Genomic DNA, 18,836 nt, shown 5'->3' on the forward strand with positions numbered 1-18,836 from the left:
AAAAAAAAAAAAAAAAAAAAAAAAAAAAAATGTGTAAGGACACAGGAGCTCAGTTTTCACGTTGCTTTTTAGCTTAAGGATTCCAAAGTGATTCATTGCTAATCTCTAATGGGCAGAGAAACACACAAACAAAGTAAAACATTCACTGAGTCTGGTTCCTTTTCCTGGTGAGGTCTGTCTCTTAGGGGAGGAGGGGGATGGATAGATTTTCTTACAGTGTGTCCTTGCCTGCAGACAACAACTCTGGAACAAGCTATTAAAAGTGCCCATGAGTGTTACGACGATGAGATTCAGCTTTATAATGAGCAGATTGAGACATTGCGCAAGGAGATTGAGGAGACAGAGCGGGTCCTGGAGAAGTCTTCTTACGACTGCCGGCAGCTGGCGGTCGCCCAGCAAACCCTGAAGAATGAGCTGGACCGGTATCATCGTATCATCGAGATTGAAGGCAACAGGTGAGAGTCTGCCCTCCCCATCCGGGCCACTTATTCCTTCCACAACTCTTTGTTGAGTGTCTATTGTGTGCCAGGCACAGTTCTAGGAAAGTGGGCATGTGGCAGGGAAGGAAACACAACAATTCCTGACCCCATGGGTGCTGGAAAACTAATAGGGGAGACGGAGGATGAAGGTACCACCAGTGCTGAGGAGGAAGTTCTAGCAGGGAGGAGGGCGGTGGCGATAGGGGTGATGGGAGAATGCTTGCAATTTTAAGTAGGGTGGTCAGAAAAGGCCTCACTGAGAAGCCAGCGTTTTGCTCATAGGCCTCTGGAGACATAAGTGTCCCAGCAGGTGGGATGCCCAGGAGTATTTAATGAGGTGCTGCAGGTGAGCTACCTGGCACAGAGCCTGGCACTCGAGGGCACTCAGAGGTGTTGGTGGTGCTCCTGCTGCCATCCTCATGATTCTTAGCGCCTTACTGGGTGAGTCTGTGGCTGTCACTATGTGGCTGTCTGGTCTCCTCCATAATGGAGCTGTGACCTGATCCCTACTCACTTTAAGACAGCTGGGAAATTCTCTCTTTCTCTCCAGCTATGTCCATTTTCATAGCTACAGTGATTTTCCCGGAGAACAGGCTGGGAATTAATTTGTGATTCTTCACTCCAGTCTTGCTAAATTCCTGGGTTTCGACTGAATGAAAAGAGAAGCCCTCCACAACTGAGGTCCCCACCAGGAGCAGCTCCTCCCTTCGCCCTGGGTGCTCTGTCTTGGCTGTGCGTAGACGAATGCCTGGCAGGAGAAGCAGGATTTTATTTTTCTTTCTCCAGTGCTGCTCAGTGTATCTGGCATGATTCCACATTATATTTATGTCACAGTGAACACTTTATGCACACATCTGCAAGAATAAGTCTGGAATTGGCATTTCAATGACTTTGTAAACATTTTTGTTTTGGGACAGGGCTTCACAGAAAGCTGACTGGGTACCTCTTTTATTTATCTATAAGTTCTGATTTTGGTCTAATTTTAAACTGATAGAAATGTTGCGAGAATAGAACAAGGAACTCCTGAATACTCCAGATTCACCAGTTGTTTATATTTTATTTCAATTGCTTTTATCATTTTTCTCTATTTATATATGATGTGTGTGTGTGTGTGTGTGTGTGTATGTATGTATACATATATCTTAAGTTGGAGATATCATACCCTGTTTGCCCTAAATACTTCAGCCTGAGTTGGCCACTCTTAATTAAAAAAATCAAAAAGGCAAATCAAAAGGCAAAAAAAAAAAAAGGCAAAACATCAAAAGGCACTGTCTCATGGAGAAGTGGCGTTTTTAGGTTATAAGCAATCCCTACTTTATAATTTTTTATAGGTATGTTTCACAGTCTATGACTCTTGAGCTCAAAGAAATGATTATTTCCTTTATGTCCTCATCCAGTGTGTAAATGTGTATATGGCTGTCTGTTTAAAACGATATCTAATTTGTGAGCAATTTGGTCTAGAGAAAGCTTTCTTTTTTCATTTTTGCTCAACATTAGCGAGAGTCGCTCTTGCCCCTGACCATCTGTTTGGCTTGTTTTTTCTGGTTCTTTCTGACAGGCTGAGCTCTGCCTTCATTGAAACTCCCATTCCCCTGTTCACCCAGAGCCACGGAGTCTCTCTCAGCACTGGATCCGGGGGGAAAGGTAACGCTCCCCAACCCTGGGCCTCTGTTTTTTCTGTCTTGAAAAAAATCAAGCAGCTCTCCTCCTGACTTTAACATTCATGCTTGCTTCAGATCCATCTGGAAATTAAATGCTTTTATGTGAGGGAGGACTCCTTCCCACCCTCTGCCCTCTATGGCTTGCTAAGTGATTGAGCTGAGAAGTTCATAAGGAGAAAAATCCACTGAGGGGCTAGGCTACCTTGGGCATGCCATCCCTAACGTGAGGCATTTATTTTGTATTTTCATATTTGTTTTATGGTTTGACAGCAATAATTTTTGCAACACAAAGCATTTAATTGGGCGAAAAGTACAACTCAATATTCACTTCTTGCTCCCTCCCCTCGGCAGTAAGTGAACACCGGATCATATCCCACCGCCTCCCCACATTGAATCAACGGGTTTGTGCCAACGCATGTAACATGGTGTCCAGTGCAGAGTAGCTGCTCAGTCATTGCTCATTCTCCCCTCCCTCAAACCAGGCAGAAACAGCTTGGCTGGTAAATGTGGCATCTGCCTTCAACATTTGGTCTGTGAGACCTCACCTCACATTGAAATCTCCCAGTTCTGAATAAGCCCAGCATTTGGGAAGAAAAGAGAAGGTGATAATATGGATGCTCATACATATAGGGCCTTGAAATCCTTATTTCCAGACAGCTCAGAGGGCTTTATGGAAGTGGCATTCCAGAGTCAACGTGGTTGGAAAGGGAGTGGCCTTGCAGCCGGATGCCCAGGGCCAGGTCTGCAGGTGCACAGCCCTGCCTGGGAGTTGCTCTCAGAAGGGTCCCAGCTTGGCTGAATGCTCTGCTAGTGCTGTTCTGAAATTCTTAATAATTTGGATTAAGGGGTCTTGTGAGTTTTTTTGGCACCGGGCCCTGAGATTCTATGCAGTCCTGTAAGCACCTCCTCCTTGCATACCAGCTCCCAGCAGTTTTCCTGTGCCCTGTCCCTCTCTGCATCCCCTGCACCTGTGGCTTTGTGACCCACATCTGCTGTTGCCAGCTCACCTGGCTTGCTCTCTGTTGTGAATCAGCCGTGCTTGATGTCGGTGCTTGGTCTGTCTTGCCCTGTGGTTACCAGTGGGAAGGGATGCAGGGGATGACTTTTGGGCTAAAAAAGTTCAAAATTCACTGTGTGGGTGGAGCCGGGAAGCCTCATAAATTATACCAGGTGAGAGTTTTGTGTGTCTTCTCCAACTTTTAGTTTTTCCTTTCAGCTAGTCTGGAAGCAGGAGGGTGGACTTGGGGCAAGGGATCCCTGTCATTTCTGAATTTCATAGCATCGCTTCCTCTCTTGGCCTGGGAGGAAGGGGAGGCTGATCGCAGCTGGGTGGCATTTATCTAGCTTGAGCTAAATATGGAATGAGGTAGATCCACCGTGGACGGGTTCCATTCCCAGACCCAAGACCATCTGAGCATGTCAGAAGCCCCCAGGTAGCTCTGTCGTCTCTCTTTTGTTTTTTTTTTTGTTTTTTTTTTTGAGACGGAGTCTCGCTGTGTCGCCCAGGTTGGAGTGCAGTGGCGCAATCTCGGCTCACTGCAAGCTCCGCCTCCCGGGTTCACGCCATTCTCCAGGCTCAGCCTCCAAGTAGCTGGGACTACAGGCGCCCGCCACCTTGCCCGGCTAGTTTTTTTTTTTTTGTATTTTTAGTAGAGACGGGGTTTCACCATGTTAGCCAGGACGGTCTTGATCTCCTGACCTCGTGATCCACCCGCCTCGGCCTCCCAAAGTGCTGGGATTACAGGCTTGAGCCACCGCGCCTGGCCTGTCGTCTCTCTTTTGAGGAAGTCAGAGGAGAGAATAACTTTGAGGAATGGGCTTCCATGGATCCAAGTGTCTGCTGCGAGCTCAGTGGGGCTGCAGTGGGAACAGGGGCTAGGGCTCCCATTGAGTGTCAGGACAATGGCCTTGAGTGCCTTGGTAGGTTCTGCCTGATGTGGTGGTGAACTGTGGGTGTCAGAACAGGGAGCACCTTCCCTCTGAAAGCCCAAAGGCATCCAGTGACTTGTCCAGAGTCGCCCAGCTGTACCTCAGCCTGGGCCATGGAGCAGCAAAGCCAAGGCCTTTCTTCCATTGCTTCTGCTCCCGATGAAGGAAGCCCCACCCTAGTACAAAAAAGCATTTGTTGCCGAGAGAGTTAGCCTGTTTTCCAACCGGCATGTTTTCTTTCCCTCTCAATAATAATTATACTTGAATTTCTGCCTGTGTGTTTCTCCAGATCTTACCAGGGCTCTGCAGGATATAACAGCAGCAAAACCAAGACAAAAAGGCCTCCCCAAGAATGTTCCAAGGAGAAAGGAGATTATAGCAAAAGACAAAACCAACGGAGCTCTGGAAGATGCACCATTAAAAGGTTTGGAAGACACAAAGCTGGTACAGGTGGTACTTAAAGAGGAAAGTGAATCTAAGTTTGAATCAGAAAGTAAAGAAGTAAGTCCCCTGACACAAGAAGGGGCTCCAGAGGATGTGCCAGATGGAGGGCAGATAAGCAAAAGCTTTGGGAAAGTATACAGGATGGTCAAGGAGAAAGTGAGAAGCCCCAAAGAGCCTGAGACCCCCACTGAGCTCTACACCAAAGAGCGGCACGTGCTGGTCACAGGGGATGCCAATTACGTGGACCCTAGGTTCTGTGTCTCCTCCGTCACAGCCAAAGGTGGGGTGGCTGTTTCCATTGCGGAAGACTCTGTGCTTTATGATGGCCAGTTGGAGCCCTCTCCTGAGTCACCTAAGCCCCCTTTAGAGAATGGGCAGGTGGGTCTGCAGGAGAAAGAAGATGGACAGCCAGTTGACCAGCAGCCTACAGACAAGGAGATTGAGCCAGATGGCAAAGAGCTGGAAGTCCCTGAGGAGAAACGTGAGGATGAGGAGCAGGACGAGGGGTCTGGGAGACCCTGTCCCGTGGTCACACTCGGTACAGAGGAACCGTCTATACCCCAGCCTCCAAAGCCTGTGGCTGATCAGGATGGAGCCGAGGGGCTTGGGACTAGGGGCAGAAGCCTGCCAGAAAAAGGCCCTCCCAGGGCTTTGGCCTACAAGACAGTAGAAGTGGTGGAATCTATCGAGAAGATTTCCACAGAGAGCATTCAGACATATGAAGAAACTGCTGTGATCGTGGAGACCATGATTGGAAAGACAAAGTCAGACAAGAAGAAATCAGGAGAGAAGAGCTCTTAAAATGCCCAGGCTTAATGGGAGAAAATGTCTTTGGGGCCACTGTAGGGGTAATGCTTTGATATTTTAGAGCAAATGATAAAAGGGTGAGGGTTCCTGTTTGGATTAGACCATAGTTGACCCATCTGGCATTGCCAATGAAGCCTTCATTAAAATGTTTTCTTTGCTTGCACATCCTTTGTCTAATTAATAGGGACCTTGGGAATGTAGGTGGGTCAGCTTCCTGAAGACAAGGATGCTCTGTTAAATGGCCACCACACCATCCTCATTTAGGAAAGAGACATGCTCTTCATCCTGGTTCATAAATCTCATTAGAGACTCAGATAGCATCTGAGTCTGGATGCTGGATTTTCTGGATTTCACACAGAAACATGCTGGTTGATGACATCGACTCATCTTCATTTCATTTCAAGCACAAATGCATGCTTATGTGGATGGGTGTTTTCCTAGAGATGAAATTATTAAAGGTATCTCTGTTAGCATGGATTCCCCCAGAAGCTGATCCCAAAGCAGAGAATGTGAAGTTTCATTGGAATATGAATTTAGGATGCACAAATAGGACAGTGGAGAAGGCAGGGAAGAGAAGGGAACCAATAAGGTGCACGTTACCAAATCAGCTTACACCAGGGGCCACTGAGGAGCTCTGGAGACAGCGTAGATCACGTGCCTCAGAGTCAGCCTCCCTGAGGGGTGAGGGAGCTGGGGTATTAATACACCAGCTCCTGGCAGTCAGTGGGAGGTGTGCTCTCTGGGGGCCAAGAAAGCTGTCGGGCAAAGATGTCTAGATGCTGGCATTAGGAAGTCAGGCCTGGAAATACATGGAAGTACTAAGGGTCAAGGGGTCATAGGCAGGGTACCAATGTCATCTGCCACCATATGTGTACCAAATGTACTTGGTATGAGATACTTAAAATTTTCTTACTCAGAGATTGCAATCCCAGGTCAGGTTTCAAGAAGAAAAGTCAAGTGTCACTGTGTAAGTTCCTTGTTTAGAAATGAGTTAATTAGTCCAGCAAGCATTTATTGAACATGTACTATGTGACTGACAGTGTGCTGTGCCATTAAGGGGCGATTTTTCAGACTTATCAGCGCTCTCAATTAACATAATATAGCAGTGGCCATGTGAGTGTGCATGTTCTTGCGTGTGCACACACACACACATGCACACAGGTACTGTGTCACATACTAAAACACAGAAATTACTCAAAACCAGAATCTTTACACAAATTTCTATGTTGCCCTCCAGTATCTATCTTTCTACTCACAGTCCAAAAATACGCCAATTAAAAAAATTCTCCTCCCTGTGTAGCTTCTCCAAAGTACATTAAGTGAACTGAGTAAATGTGTTTAAATGGGTTGTAGTATCGGCCTACAAAAAGCATCTGGTAAGACAACTACACATTATTAGAGGAAATTGACAGAGTCACAAATTACATTCTGTTATTTCTTGGTTACAAATAATTGAATACTAAATGGAGTCACCTTTCCTTTCTATTTAAAGCTTTAAACAGTCTTGTTCCAAATTCATTTGAGGTTTGGATTTCAAGAAAGAATTAGGCTTTTGTTGTTTTTTCTAAAAGATGAATGGGAAACCCATTCCACTGAGTTCTGAAATATTTATAACTTAAAAGCTTAAGGGAGAATGATGGAAACCATTAGCTGGAGCCCAGGATGTACTGGGCTTTGGGCCTGTGTGTCTATTGTCCTTAACTTTAACAGTCACTGCAGAGCCTTTCTTTTCCTCCTTGGGTCTTTTATTTTCTGAACTATGTGTTCAGTTCATATTATTTTAAAAGGCAGGGGTATTGCTTTGGAAAGAAAGGTCATTTTTATATTATATTCAATCAGTCAAGAAAAATGGATTGGGATCTGTTCTGTGCCAGGCATGGTCCTGGTCACTGCAAGACAACAAGGAAGAGTGGGACGTGGTCCTGCTCTCACAGACGTGATAATTCTAGTGGGGGAGGAAGGAAATGCCATGCAAGCAGGTAGCGAAGAGAAAGTCAGAGACTGTACCACGAAGGGACTCAACTAGTGTGACCTGCTAGAATGACTGGGGGTCTAGTTTGGATTGGGTCGTAAGGGAAGACCCTGTGAAGGGGTGACGTGGGACCTGAATGACAACACAGGGCATCACATACAGAGCGGAGAGTAGAGCATTTCAGGCAGAGAGAGCTGCAAGTGTAAAGGCCCTGGGGCAGGAGTGAACTTGGCCTATTCAAGGAGATGCAAAGGGGACTGCAGGGGGACAATGGAAGGAGGTGAGGGTGGGAGGCAGGGACCAGGTAAGCACCATTTCCTGGCAGATGCACCTCAGCCTGAAGGTTGAGCCCGTGCTGTGAAATGTGGAGCTGGCTCCAGTGCACACTTTGGGGCCTACTCAGGCTCTGGAGGTGCAAGGGTCCCAGGGATTTGACTCACTTGCTCATTTTCTTGACACTCTACTGTCAAGTAGAGTGTCAACCAATCTGGTTCTGTTTTCTCCTGTAGAGCTGCAGAATGGGTTCATTTCTGGGCTTTCTCTCTCTCCAGGGTCTCTGAAACAGGCACGAAATCTTTGATTTTATGAAGAATTTCTTGTTAGTAACGTGGAGTCAGAGCAGGCCTCCTGACAGCATCCATGCCTGCCATCTCCTCTTCCCTGAGGCAGCTTTGGGTCTGTTTGGAGCAAGACTCTCCCAGAGCTGTCTACTCCGTACAGCAGCTGCGTGGTAGCCCCTGTCCCACTCATCTTCCCAGCACTTGAGTCAGGGACCCATCACTGCTGTTGTATCCACTCCCCGGGGTGTCTCGTCAGATCCCCTAACTCTCCCTGTTCCGGTTCGTGACTGCATTCAAGCTTCTCACGGCAGGCACATGTGACTCTGCCTTAGAGTTTCATGTGGCCGCAGGCACATGCTTGGTCCATACACTGGGCAGATTGGTTGTCCTGGGGAGTTCATGCTCCCGGGAGCAGCCCTCAATCAAGGGTGGACAGGACCTGGAGGAGCAGGTCTCTCTCTCTCCAGCCCTCTCACTCCGCTGTTAGGGTAACTTTAGGCATATTCTGCGTAGTCTCTTGGAGCTCCCAAGTGGGTTTGAGCCTCAGATGCATATGAAGAAATGCACTTATCAGTGCCTCCGGTATTGGCCTCCTCCTTTTCCTGTCTCACCTTCCTTCTCCTCAATATATAGATGCTTTCTTTCACATAAATGACTTGCCCTTCACTCCTTGTCTCAGGGTTGTCTTCTGGGAGGACCCAACTTAAGACAGCAGATTAACACCTGCCACTCCCACCTCCCCGTCCCTCAGGCCACAGCCCTGATTTTGTATTGAGTAGCCGCTCCTCCCACACTGGATACAGCCCTAATGTATCAAGATATTCTGCTTTCCTCTGGCCTCAGGGTGGGCCAATGACCCAGACCAGCCCAATCAGGTTCACCCTCAATGAAACTAGAAATCCGAGTCCAGTGTAGCTCAGGCTGCAAGTGCTGGCACTTGTCCCCTGGCGGGGGTGTTCTGGCAAGGTCACCTGCCAATCCTTGCTGTGTTTCTGGGACCCCAGCCTTGCTCCAATCACTGTCTTTTTTTTCTGGGATGGTGTTGGCTGGTTCTTCAGGCCCGAGGGCTACACCACATGTTGTTGGCATACTGCTTACTTGTTTCCACTAGTTAGAGCTGGTTTTCTTTGCTTGTAACCCCAAAGATCCCAAAGATAACTGCTAATTAATAAGGTTTGGTATCAACAGATAAGGAGGTTTGGATTAAGTTGGGTTGCCCCCAAAGCAGACCCTGAGAAAGGTCTTGGGTGCAGGCGGTTTGTTAGGGTGGTATTGCAGGAAGGGTAGTAAGCTCCTGTCTCTTGCTTCAGATCTGCCCCTCTCTACCCAGTGGTGCTGGGGCTGGGACTCTGCAGCCAGGTCCTGCTTAGCCAGCTGCTCCCTGGGAGGTGCTGTTAGAGGGGAGCTGGGCGGAGACTGAAAGTTTTGAGGAGGGAAAAGGCACTCACTCCATTTTGTTTGCTTTCTACTCTTGTCCACGCCACCCCAGCATTCCTTCTATGGTTTGAATGTTTATGTCCCCTGCAAATTCATATGTTGAAGCCCTTACCCCAAGGTGAAGGTATTAGGAAGTGGGGCCTTTGGGAGACTAGGTCATAGGGCAGAGCCCTCATGAACCAGATTAGTGCCCTTATGAAAGAGACCCCAGAGACCCCCTCATCCCTTCTAGCATGTGAGTTCGGAGTGAGGAGGTGCCATATATGAACGAGGAAGTGGGCCTTGGCCAGACACTGAATTTGTTGGCACCTTGGTCTTGGATCTCCCAGCCTCCAGAACAGTGAGAAATAAATTTGTGTTGTTTATGAGGTACCCAGTCTATGACATTCTGTTACAGCAGCCCAAACGGACTGAGACAGGTTCTTCACCCTGGTAGTGGCAGTTCCAATCCAGTTCTGCTCTTTCCCAGCAATTGCAGGACCAGCCTCATCGCAGTCTCTGCAGAGATACCTGCACTAGCCTGCTGATGCCCCTCCTTGATCTGGCTCCCAGCACACCCACCTCTGAGACTTTCAAGTTGTATTAATTCCAGCCTCTCCCCTTAGGTGGTAGCTAGCTGCTTCTTGAAGTTCTGCTGACAAGAAGTGACCCACTAGGCACTTGTATTCCATAACCAGCCCCATACCACCTGCTGGGCTTCTCCCTAAGGCCTGTAAGCGTTGGTTTTACAAGAAAATATCTGCATGGGTTTCCGTGAGAGAGTGCCAGTGGTCCCGAGGGAAACCTTGGCATGAACCAGCTGCTGGGTGGTTTCTCTAGTTTTTTGCCCTCATGCACCTGTACCCAGGTCAGATGACCGATTTGTATATCGGGACCGCTTCAGACCTCCACCTGAGTTTCCGCTGGCTTCACTCTGCCAGGTCTAACTCACCGTCTTTCAGGTCCTAACATGTGCGCTTGTGCTCCACCTCCGGGCACTGTAGGTGGGTGAGGCAGGCTGGGGTACCACGGATGCTTTAGGATCCTGCCTGGGCCAGGAGGGCATCTTCATTTTGTGAGCCCCCAGCTCCCACAAATGTTAGACTTTTTGGTCCATGTGATACTTGTGTTTGCTTTTTGAATTGACTAGGTAACAATTCATTATACTAATTATATGGTGCTTTGTATTAAATTCTCTCTGTTAAAACCACTAGTGTGGTTTCTGTTTCCTGACTGGAGAAGGAGGCGGCATGAGATGGGGAATGGACGTGTCCTCGCAGGGAGCATTAATGAGCTGGCCACCACTGTGGGCAGCTGGGGCTCCATCCCACTGAGGACCCTTCAAGAGAGTGGGTAGAATATCTTCAAATTGTCCCAGGCAGGAGGTGAGGAAGCTGAGCTATCCATCCACCAGCTCTCCATCCCATTTCTCCTCAGGAGAGGGTGGCCCCGGGGCACTGATGCCCTAGCAGCTCTGGCCTGCTTCACACGAGGTCTGGCACATCTCTGCAGTTAGGCAGAGAGATAGAATGGCCTTTGCATGCCTGGAAACTGTCTACAGATGACCTTTAGGTGGGTTAAGGAGATAGAGGGCAGAGGTTGGCCAACCTTTTCTGTAAAGGGTCAGATTGTAGGCCGCACAGCCTCTGCTATAACTACTCAGCTCTGTTGTGGTAGCGTGAAATCAGCCACAGACAATACAACAGCAAACAAGCACAGTTGTCTCTAACAAAATTGTATTTACAAAAGCAGGCCGCGTGCTGGGTTTGGCTATAGTTTACAGACTCCCTGATACGGAGGATGCACCAACAGAGTCTGCCGCAAAATTCAGTTAACATCTCAGAAGACACTTCTAACCGGGCACTGGTACCTGCCTCTTCCTTCCACCTTCATGTTGGGAAATTCCATTTAGTTCTCTCCTTGACTTGAAGCTTACATTATAAGAAAGATCTGGCCGGACATGGTGGCTCACGCCTGTAGTCCCAGCACTTTGGGAGGCTGAAGCAGGCGGATTACCTGAGGTCAGGAGTTCGACACCAGCCCGGTCAACATGGTGAAACCCCATCTCTACTAAAAATATTTTAAAAATTAGCCAGGCATGGTTGCACATGCCTGTAATCCCAGGGGAGGCTGAGGCAGGAGAGTCGTTTGAACCTGGGAGGCGGAGGTTGCAGTGAGCCGAGATCATGCCACTGCACTCCAGCCTAGGCGACAGAGCGAGACTTTGTCTCAAAAAACAAACAAAAAAACCCCAAAAAATAAACAAAAAAAAATCTTCAAGTTTATCCTAAAATGTTTCTAACATAGATTTGTGGTTAGGACACTGCTGGTGAATGATGTCACCCCAAAACTCACATGGCATTGGCACACTGATGATTGGTATCTTGATTGGTCAATACCTGACTCCATTTTCTCAGGCATGGATAAAAGCAAGCAAACAACATAAAAAGCCACGCTGACTTACATTGTATTCAAACCAACAGAGTTTCTGAGTTGAAACTTATTTTATCAGAAGATACATTCCTGGTCAATGACTCCACTGGGCTGGTGCCCTCACCAGCCATACCTGCCCCTTTACCTTCATGCTTGCATCCTTGTGACCAGGAGTTTGCCTGTCACCTGTGGCCCATCAGTGGTCCTGGGACATGGTGTCAGAAAAGAAGAAGACAAATTTTAGCTTTTTCCCTCTATCCAATTTGAGTAGCTCCTGGGATGTCCTCTCAGATGCAGAGGGACATCTTTGAGGGTTTTGTGAGGTGGCACACCCCGTCTTGGGATGGAGAGGGCAGGTTGGCCCAAAGCCTCTTGGGTGGAAATCAGTAACAGTGACATTAGGCCTAAGGAATTACCAGCCTCATTTGGCTCTTCTGGCACCTGAAACTCTGTGAGCTGAGATTTCCAGTTGCCTTCCCACCCCATCCCACCCCAAACCATGCATGAGTGAGCATTAAAAATTTAGCAACATAGAATCTTCATCTTTTTAGGCCGAGTGCATTCCTCACCTGAGATCATTCTATTCCCAGGTTCACAAACCTGACTCTCAATTCTAAGAGAAACATGAAGCCAGGACGTTGGCTTGGAGAATTTACCCTAGGTTCTCAGGCTTTGATTCCACGTCCCTTATAAATATGAAACCAAATTCAATCAGGGTTTTTTGAAGCCAAGGAAAGGGTTCAACTAAATGCACAAGAGACTAATGAAAAATCTCAAGTACTAGCTGATTAATTTACAATGCGAAGAGGGGGTGTTGTTTTCTGTAGATCTAGTTGCTTGTATCGTTTATGCTCGTGTTAATATTCTTAGGAAGCTGAATAAGGCATGAAGAGGATGTGGGTGAGCCTGCAATGCGACCATTGGCAAGTGGTGCTGTTTTAATGCACTCTCTCTGGGGTGGCTCTGCCAGTGCATTGGCCTGTATCCTTCAATAGACTTCAGCTCTTCAGGGACAGGAATTCTCCCTTTTGTCAGGCTTCATGTTTCCCTACCCTGAATGCTGCCAGACACTGTCTTCCAGCTTTGGTCACCCTGACTCTCATTTAATCTAAGCTCCCATGTGCTGAGTGCCCTCCATCCTCCCACCCTCTTGACTCATTCTTTGGAGACAGAGAACCACCCTGCTGGCCACAACTGAACCACCTACTTTAGCCTAGGAGACATTCTGTCTCTGGCATTTCACACTGCCAGAGTTTTAAGGGCCCCTAACTCTCTTCCACAACCACTGTCCTTTATCTTTGCATTTTGCTTTTTAGAAATTACTACCAAATTAGACTCTTTGCATCTAAACACGTTAGCTGTGAGATCACCATTTCCCCTAAGTCAGCACTTCTTTCTCTAACTATAAAATACTGTGTGTCCTGAAGTTCTTACACTGTGTGGTTTTCATATACTCACTCCAAGCAAATGTGCTGATCACACTGATCACATGAAAACCATTCATTAACTTATAAGTGATAGTAATGAAGATGTAGAGTAGTAACTCTATCAGAATTTTTTGTATCATTTTTTAAACTTAATCTTTTGGAAATCAATCTTGAAACCTGAGTGTTGAAAAGGAGTGTCTCAGGATCACAAGATCAAACCTTGGGCCTTATATCCACCAATATCTATTTTCAGTAATAGACTCTGTTTATTTATTTATTTATTTTTGGGACAGTGTCTTGCTCTGTCACCTAGGTTGGAGTGCAGTGGTGTGATCACTGCTCACTACAGCTTCCACCTCCCAAGCTGAAGCTATCCTCCCATCTCAGCCTCCTGAGTAGCTGGTATACAGGCACATGCCACCATGCCCAGCTAATAAGATTTTTAATAATTGAGTTTAAGTTTTATACCAGAGGACTGAATTATAAATTGTTTTTATAATGAACTTTGATAAATAGTATATTAATATTTTATGAATAATTATTAAGATCTTTTTCTAGAACAGTCTTCAGCCTCATAGGGTAAGGTACAACCAGTTTGTAATAATGTTCATGGTACCATCCATGAAGAGTGATTGCCATGTTAAATCGGTTCTTAAGAACATGTTTTGGCCTGGCACGATGACTCACGCCTGTAATCCCAGCACTTTGGGAGGCCGAGGTGGGTGGATCATGAGGTCAGGAGATCGAGACCATCCTGGCTAACACGGTGAAACCCCGTCTCTACTAAAAATACAAAAAATTAGCTGGGTGTGGTGGCGGACACCTGTAGTCCCAGCTACTGGGGAGGCTGAGGCAGGAGAATGGCGTGAACCCAGGAGGCGGAGCTTGCCGTGAGCCGAGATCGCGCCACTGCACTCCAGCCTGGGCGACAGAGCAAGACTCCGTCTCAAAAAAAAAAAAAAAAAAAAAAGAACATGTTTTAAGGGAATGTGAAGCACTCTCTGTGGTAGAAACTCTAATGCTCACCAAATATTCCCTTAGTTGTTGTTTTGCATTTAGCCAGGGCTATTGTCCAATACTGGCCAGTGGGCAATGGGCAGAAGTGATGCATGTGTCTCCTTCAGGCTAAACATCGAGGAGTGGATGAATGTCCTCCTTGGGTTCTCTTCTGCATGGTGATTATAGCAGCCTTGTGTTAGGATTACATAAGGTGAAGCAGCCTGGATCCTGAGTCACTGCATGGAGGTCTGTGGCCTTGGGGAGTCACCTGAACCTTCACTGGAATTTGTGTGGATGATAAGTAAACCTTTGTTGTATTAAACCACTGAGATTTTGAGACTGTCTGTTACTACAGCATAACTTAGTCTAGCCTGATTAATATATTTTAGAATAGTGTTTCTAAAAGATTTTTGACCATCACCCACAATGAAAAATGTATTTTACATTGTGATCTAGTACACACACTCAGACACACACACGTGTGCACACACAAATCTGAAACAAATATTTCAGGAAACAATACTTATCCTTATTATGCATGATTATTCTATTCTATTCTATTCTATCCTATGATTTTCTTCTCTCCTACTGTATTCTAAGTTACTCTATTAAAAACTGACTTCCTAAGTTGATTTTACAACCCACTAATGGATGTAACTAGATTTTGAAAACTACTGCTGTACATCATAATTTGTGTATGATTTATATGCTAATTATATCTTTTATGCATACTTATTAAAGCAGGCTCTTTAGATCTCTCTTTGGCAATTTTTAAATTATCTGTCCCTAGAATGGATGAACGTATTTTCATGTACGATATAGCACATCTGACATAATTTCTGGAAGGTAATGTTTTATTGTTGAGCCTCCTAATTTACAACATGTCTTTTGAAATTGACTTATAAAATTTTGTCACAGGGAGCAACAATGTTAACCTAATTAATCATTATTCACTTATTTTCATTTTTTAAAATAAATGACTATAAATAACTGTCTCTTGAGTTAGGATCAGGGATATCATAAAAACATCACTAGTGAGACATATTTTAGTGTTAATACTGATGCAAAAAATGAAAGAGACCAAATATTTATATATAGCACTATATATATTTTTATATATTGTATACTCATATCAAAACTTGCCATTTCTCTTAAGAAGCTGATATGTTGCTTTCTAATTTTATAAATTACACCACACCTGTGAAAATATGGACAACTATTTTATATTTTTGCTGCTATATAAGACATTTAATGTTTATACAGAGAGCTGCAAAATTACAGAAGTGATGCAATGGGAATTGATGAATATTTTCACCTGAATTTCCACTGGCCTTTTTCTTCAGCCAGAATCATCTTGATATTCTCTGAATATTATTTTCGAGATGAATATGGTATCTGTTTCTTCAATAAATACACATACACACATTATAGGTATATGTGTATATACATTTATACAAGTGTATGTATATATACACATATATACACACATGTATATAGTCTACATATGTATATATATTTCTGTGTGCACTTATACACACATGCACACATAATGTCCTTTGGTTTATTTTCAGACCATTAATGTGAAATGAATTTTCAATGATTTCCATTTATTTTTTCTTGAAATCTAAACTGGTTTAAAAAGACCTTTGCAACAAGTAATAAATTTCTTTTAAAAAATCATATTATTACACTTTAAAGCATGATATAGAGAAGGTCACAAGGTGTTAGAGAAGACAGAAATCCATGCCAATATGGGAGAAAAGAAAGCAAATGGGGTTTTCAGGTTTCTCTCTTAAAGTGGCCACCTTCAGGGAATTGAACCTAGTGCTCTGTGTTGCTGGCTTGAAGGAGAGGGGCTCCAGGCTAAGCTCCGTGCTCCCATAGGAAGGGAGATGGTACCTGGAGAGGCTGAAGACAAAGCATTTCTTGGGAATGGGTGTGCACTGGGACTGGGGATGAGAAGCCAATCTCTGAGTAGGTAAACAAAGTGACCTGAGGTCTAGTCTAGTAATGTCTAGTTGGGAATAAAGTGGTGACTTTTGGGATTGACCATAACCTTTGGGTTGCGTGTTAAATGGTCTCAGGGATTGCTTAGTTGCCGAGAAGGTAACTGTGTGCTTTCCTAACAGAGGTCTTCTCTCGCCTCCTTCAGGCCTCAGGTTCCTCTGGGATGAATTGCATGGTCCTCTCTTGGCAGAAGAGGCTCCTTACAACTGGAGAACTATGTGAAGATAGCGCTCGCATCTTCAAACGTGCCCCTTTAACCTCCCATGACTTTCAGGACAGAGGCCTTTTCCCCAACACATTAATGACATCAAACTGTGGGGGAGTATGAGGTTGCTCTTCCATTATATTATTTGGAAATCAAAGCCCACGTCTATGTGTATAAAGCTGTAAAAAAAAAAAAAAAAAAAAAAAAAAAAAATATTCCTCTCGCCTCTCACTCAGATCAGATTAAGAAACCTCAAAGTGACTTAGGAAAAGGGACATTCTTGTTTGAAAAGCTAGTAAACTACTCTTCACCAGGTGTGTTGCCAGGCTTGTCTTAATTTTTCTTCTCTTTTGGATGTGAGGAGCCCCAGAAAATTGGGGCTGGGATGAACTCTATACAAACTGAGAAAAATTTGGGCTGCTCTAGCGGATTTTAACATAACTCAGAGGAGCAGCTGGTGAGAGCACAGCCACGCTCCGTAAGTTTTATATTCGCCATGCTGGCTGAGTAGAGTGAATTATCTTGGCGTTGGTAGTAAAATATCCAGCCCTCATGCTTCCTGGATCTTTACTTTCCCCATGCAGTAACTAGGTCTCTCTATGAATGGCATCTTTTGAATCACACCACCTTAATCTACACCCCTGGACAATCTCTAAATTCAAAACATCACTCCCCAAAGGATTTACAGCACCGTGTCTCCTGTGCTTTCAGAGATGTGGCTCTTACCCCAGGCCTCAGCTTTGATTTTCTTGTNGTGAGAGCACAGCCACGCTCCGTAAGTTTTATATTCGCCATGCTGGCTGAGTAGAGTGAATTATCTTGGCGTTGGTAGTAAAATATCCAGCCCTCATGCTTCCTGGATCTTTACTTTCCCCATGCAGTAACTAGGTCTCTCTATGAATGGCATCTTTTGAATCACACCACGTTAATCTACACCCCTGGACAATCTCTAAATTCAAAACATCACTCCCCAAAGGATTTACAGCACCGTGTCTCCTGTGCTTTCAGAGATGTGGCGCTTACCCCCAGGCCTCAGCTTTGATTTTCTTGTTACATAACAGCCCCTCATTTGAGACCACGGACAATCGTTCTTGGAGTCACTGTATGTGGCTTTTAAAATGGGTTCTTTTCTCTTCTCAGAAATAAAAAAAAAATTAGGGGAAAGCTGTCCCACTTTTTTGTTTTTTTGTTTTTTTTCAGGATATCACCCTTTTGAATGACAGAAATAAAGAATCTGGAGTCACACATAGGACATGGATGTTGTTGGGAACGCTATATTTGGGGCATAGAGTAAAAAAGATTGTTTCCATTGTAATGAAAATAATCATTGACAGTGAGCGAAGCTTCGGATTAAGAAGATGGAATTCCCTGTATGGGTGATGGAATTGCTAGGTGCCTGCCTGAAACGTGGAGCGAGGACAGAGGTGGAGCCAGGGAGGGAGGGCGGCGGGGAAGGCGGATGTGCAGCCCTAGTTCTTGCTAAGGATGCTTTTCAGGCTTCTCTCCACGGCTTCGTCCAGCTCTTCCTCCAGCTCCTCTTTCTTGGACATGGCCAGCTTGGACTGGTAATCCCGCACCACCTGGTCGATGTACGGGGCGCTCTGAGTGCCATGCAGCATCAGGGTCCACTCCTTCAGCACCCCCTTCTGCGGAGCACTGCCGACAAACCCCAGCTCCAGGGTCCAGGTGCCTCGGGCGTCTTCCCCCCACGTGTGGGTGGTCATGAAAGGCCACTTGTCAAAGCCCACCTTGGAGTCATCATCCCTCGGACGCCGGCTCAGCAAAATGGACTTGGTGCCCATAGGGGAAGTCATGTTGATGTTCAGGTCTCCTCTCCTGGTTGCATTGACTGTGATGACAGCCTGGACATGCTCCAGATAGCGGACAAAATTTTCCTTCCCCTCACAGGCATCGGTTGTGAGTGTCAGCACCAACTTGCCAGTGGATGGAATTTTCCTGAGGACAGAGTGAAGAAGAGATAGGATAAACAGTGGTGGGTGCACCTTACACGGGATTTTGGGGGCAGCTTCAGGTAGCAGAAACGGCAAGGGCTTTGGGGTTGATCAGACAGACCTGGGTTTAGTTCTCACACTGGCTGTGCAAGCCTGAGTAAGTTATTTATATCTTTTTGTTCTTTCTTTCTTTTGAGACAGGGTCTCACTCTGTTGCCCAGGCTGGAGTGCAGTGGTGTGATCTCAGCTCACTGCAACCTCCAGCTCCTGGGTTCAAGAGATTCTCATGCCTCAGCCTCCCTAGTAGCCAGGGTTACAGGCATGTGCCACCAAGCCTGGCTAATTTTTTGGTATTTTTAGTAGAGACAGAGTTTCACCATGTTGGACAGACTGGTCTTGAACTTCTGGCCTCAAGTGATCCAGCTGCCTTGGCCTTCCAAAGTGCTGAGATTACAGGTGTGAGCCAACACACCCAGCTGTGAGCAAGTTACTTACACTTGGAACCTTCCATGTGGAAGGAGAAAGTAGCAGAAGCTGTGATGCCC

At 45.8% G+C, this 18,836-nt stretch overlaps 2 protein-coding genes across 6 annotated transcripts in view; one reads left to right on the top strand and one right to left on the bottom strand.

Annotated features, from left to right (window-relative positions):
- The window catches only part of BFSP1 (beaded filament structural protein 1), a 51,184-nt gene extending 45,701 nt beyond the window's left edge, over positions 1 to 5,483 (top strand). For all 5 annotated transcript variants that reach the window (XM_017895506.1, XM_017895508.1, XM_017895509.1 and 2 more), the window contains 3 exons: positions 235 to 455; positions 2,038 to 2,123; positions 4,359 to 5,483. In XM_017895506.1, coding sequence (XP_017750995.1) covers positions 235 to 455; positions 2,038 to 2,123; positions 4,359 to 5,314 — 1,263 coding nt within the window. In that variant the 3' untranslated portion in view covers positions 5,315 to 5,483. The remainder of the gene's footprint in view (positions 1 to 234; positions 456 to 2,037; positions 2,124 to 4,358) is intronic.
- A 12,114-nt stretch (positions 5,484 to 17,597) lies between these two features.
- The window catches only part of PCSK2 (proprotein convertase subtilisin/kexin type 2), a 250,418-nt gene continuing 249,179 nt past the window's right edge, over positions 17,598 to 18,836 (bottom strand). The window contains exon 15 of the mRNA XM_017895491.1: positions 17,598 to 18,295. Within this exon, the coding sequence (XP_017750980.1) occupies positions 17,809 to 18,295 (487 nt within the window). The 3' untranslated portion in view covers positions 17,598 to 17,808. The remainder of the gene's footprint in view (positions 18,296 to 18,836) is intronic.

The sequence above is a fragment of the Rhinopithecus bieti genome, unplaced genomic scaffold (genome assembly GCF_001698545.2).
Source record: "Rhinopithecus bieti isolate Rb0 unplaced genomic scaffold, ASM169854v2 scaffold_25396, whole genome shotgun sequence".
Taxonomy (NCBI): domain Eukaryota; kingdom Metazoa; phylum Chordata; class Mammalia; order Primates; family Cercopithecidae; genus Rhinopithecus; species Rhinopithecus bieti.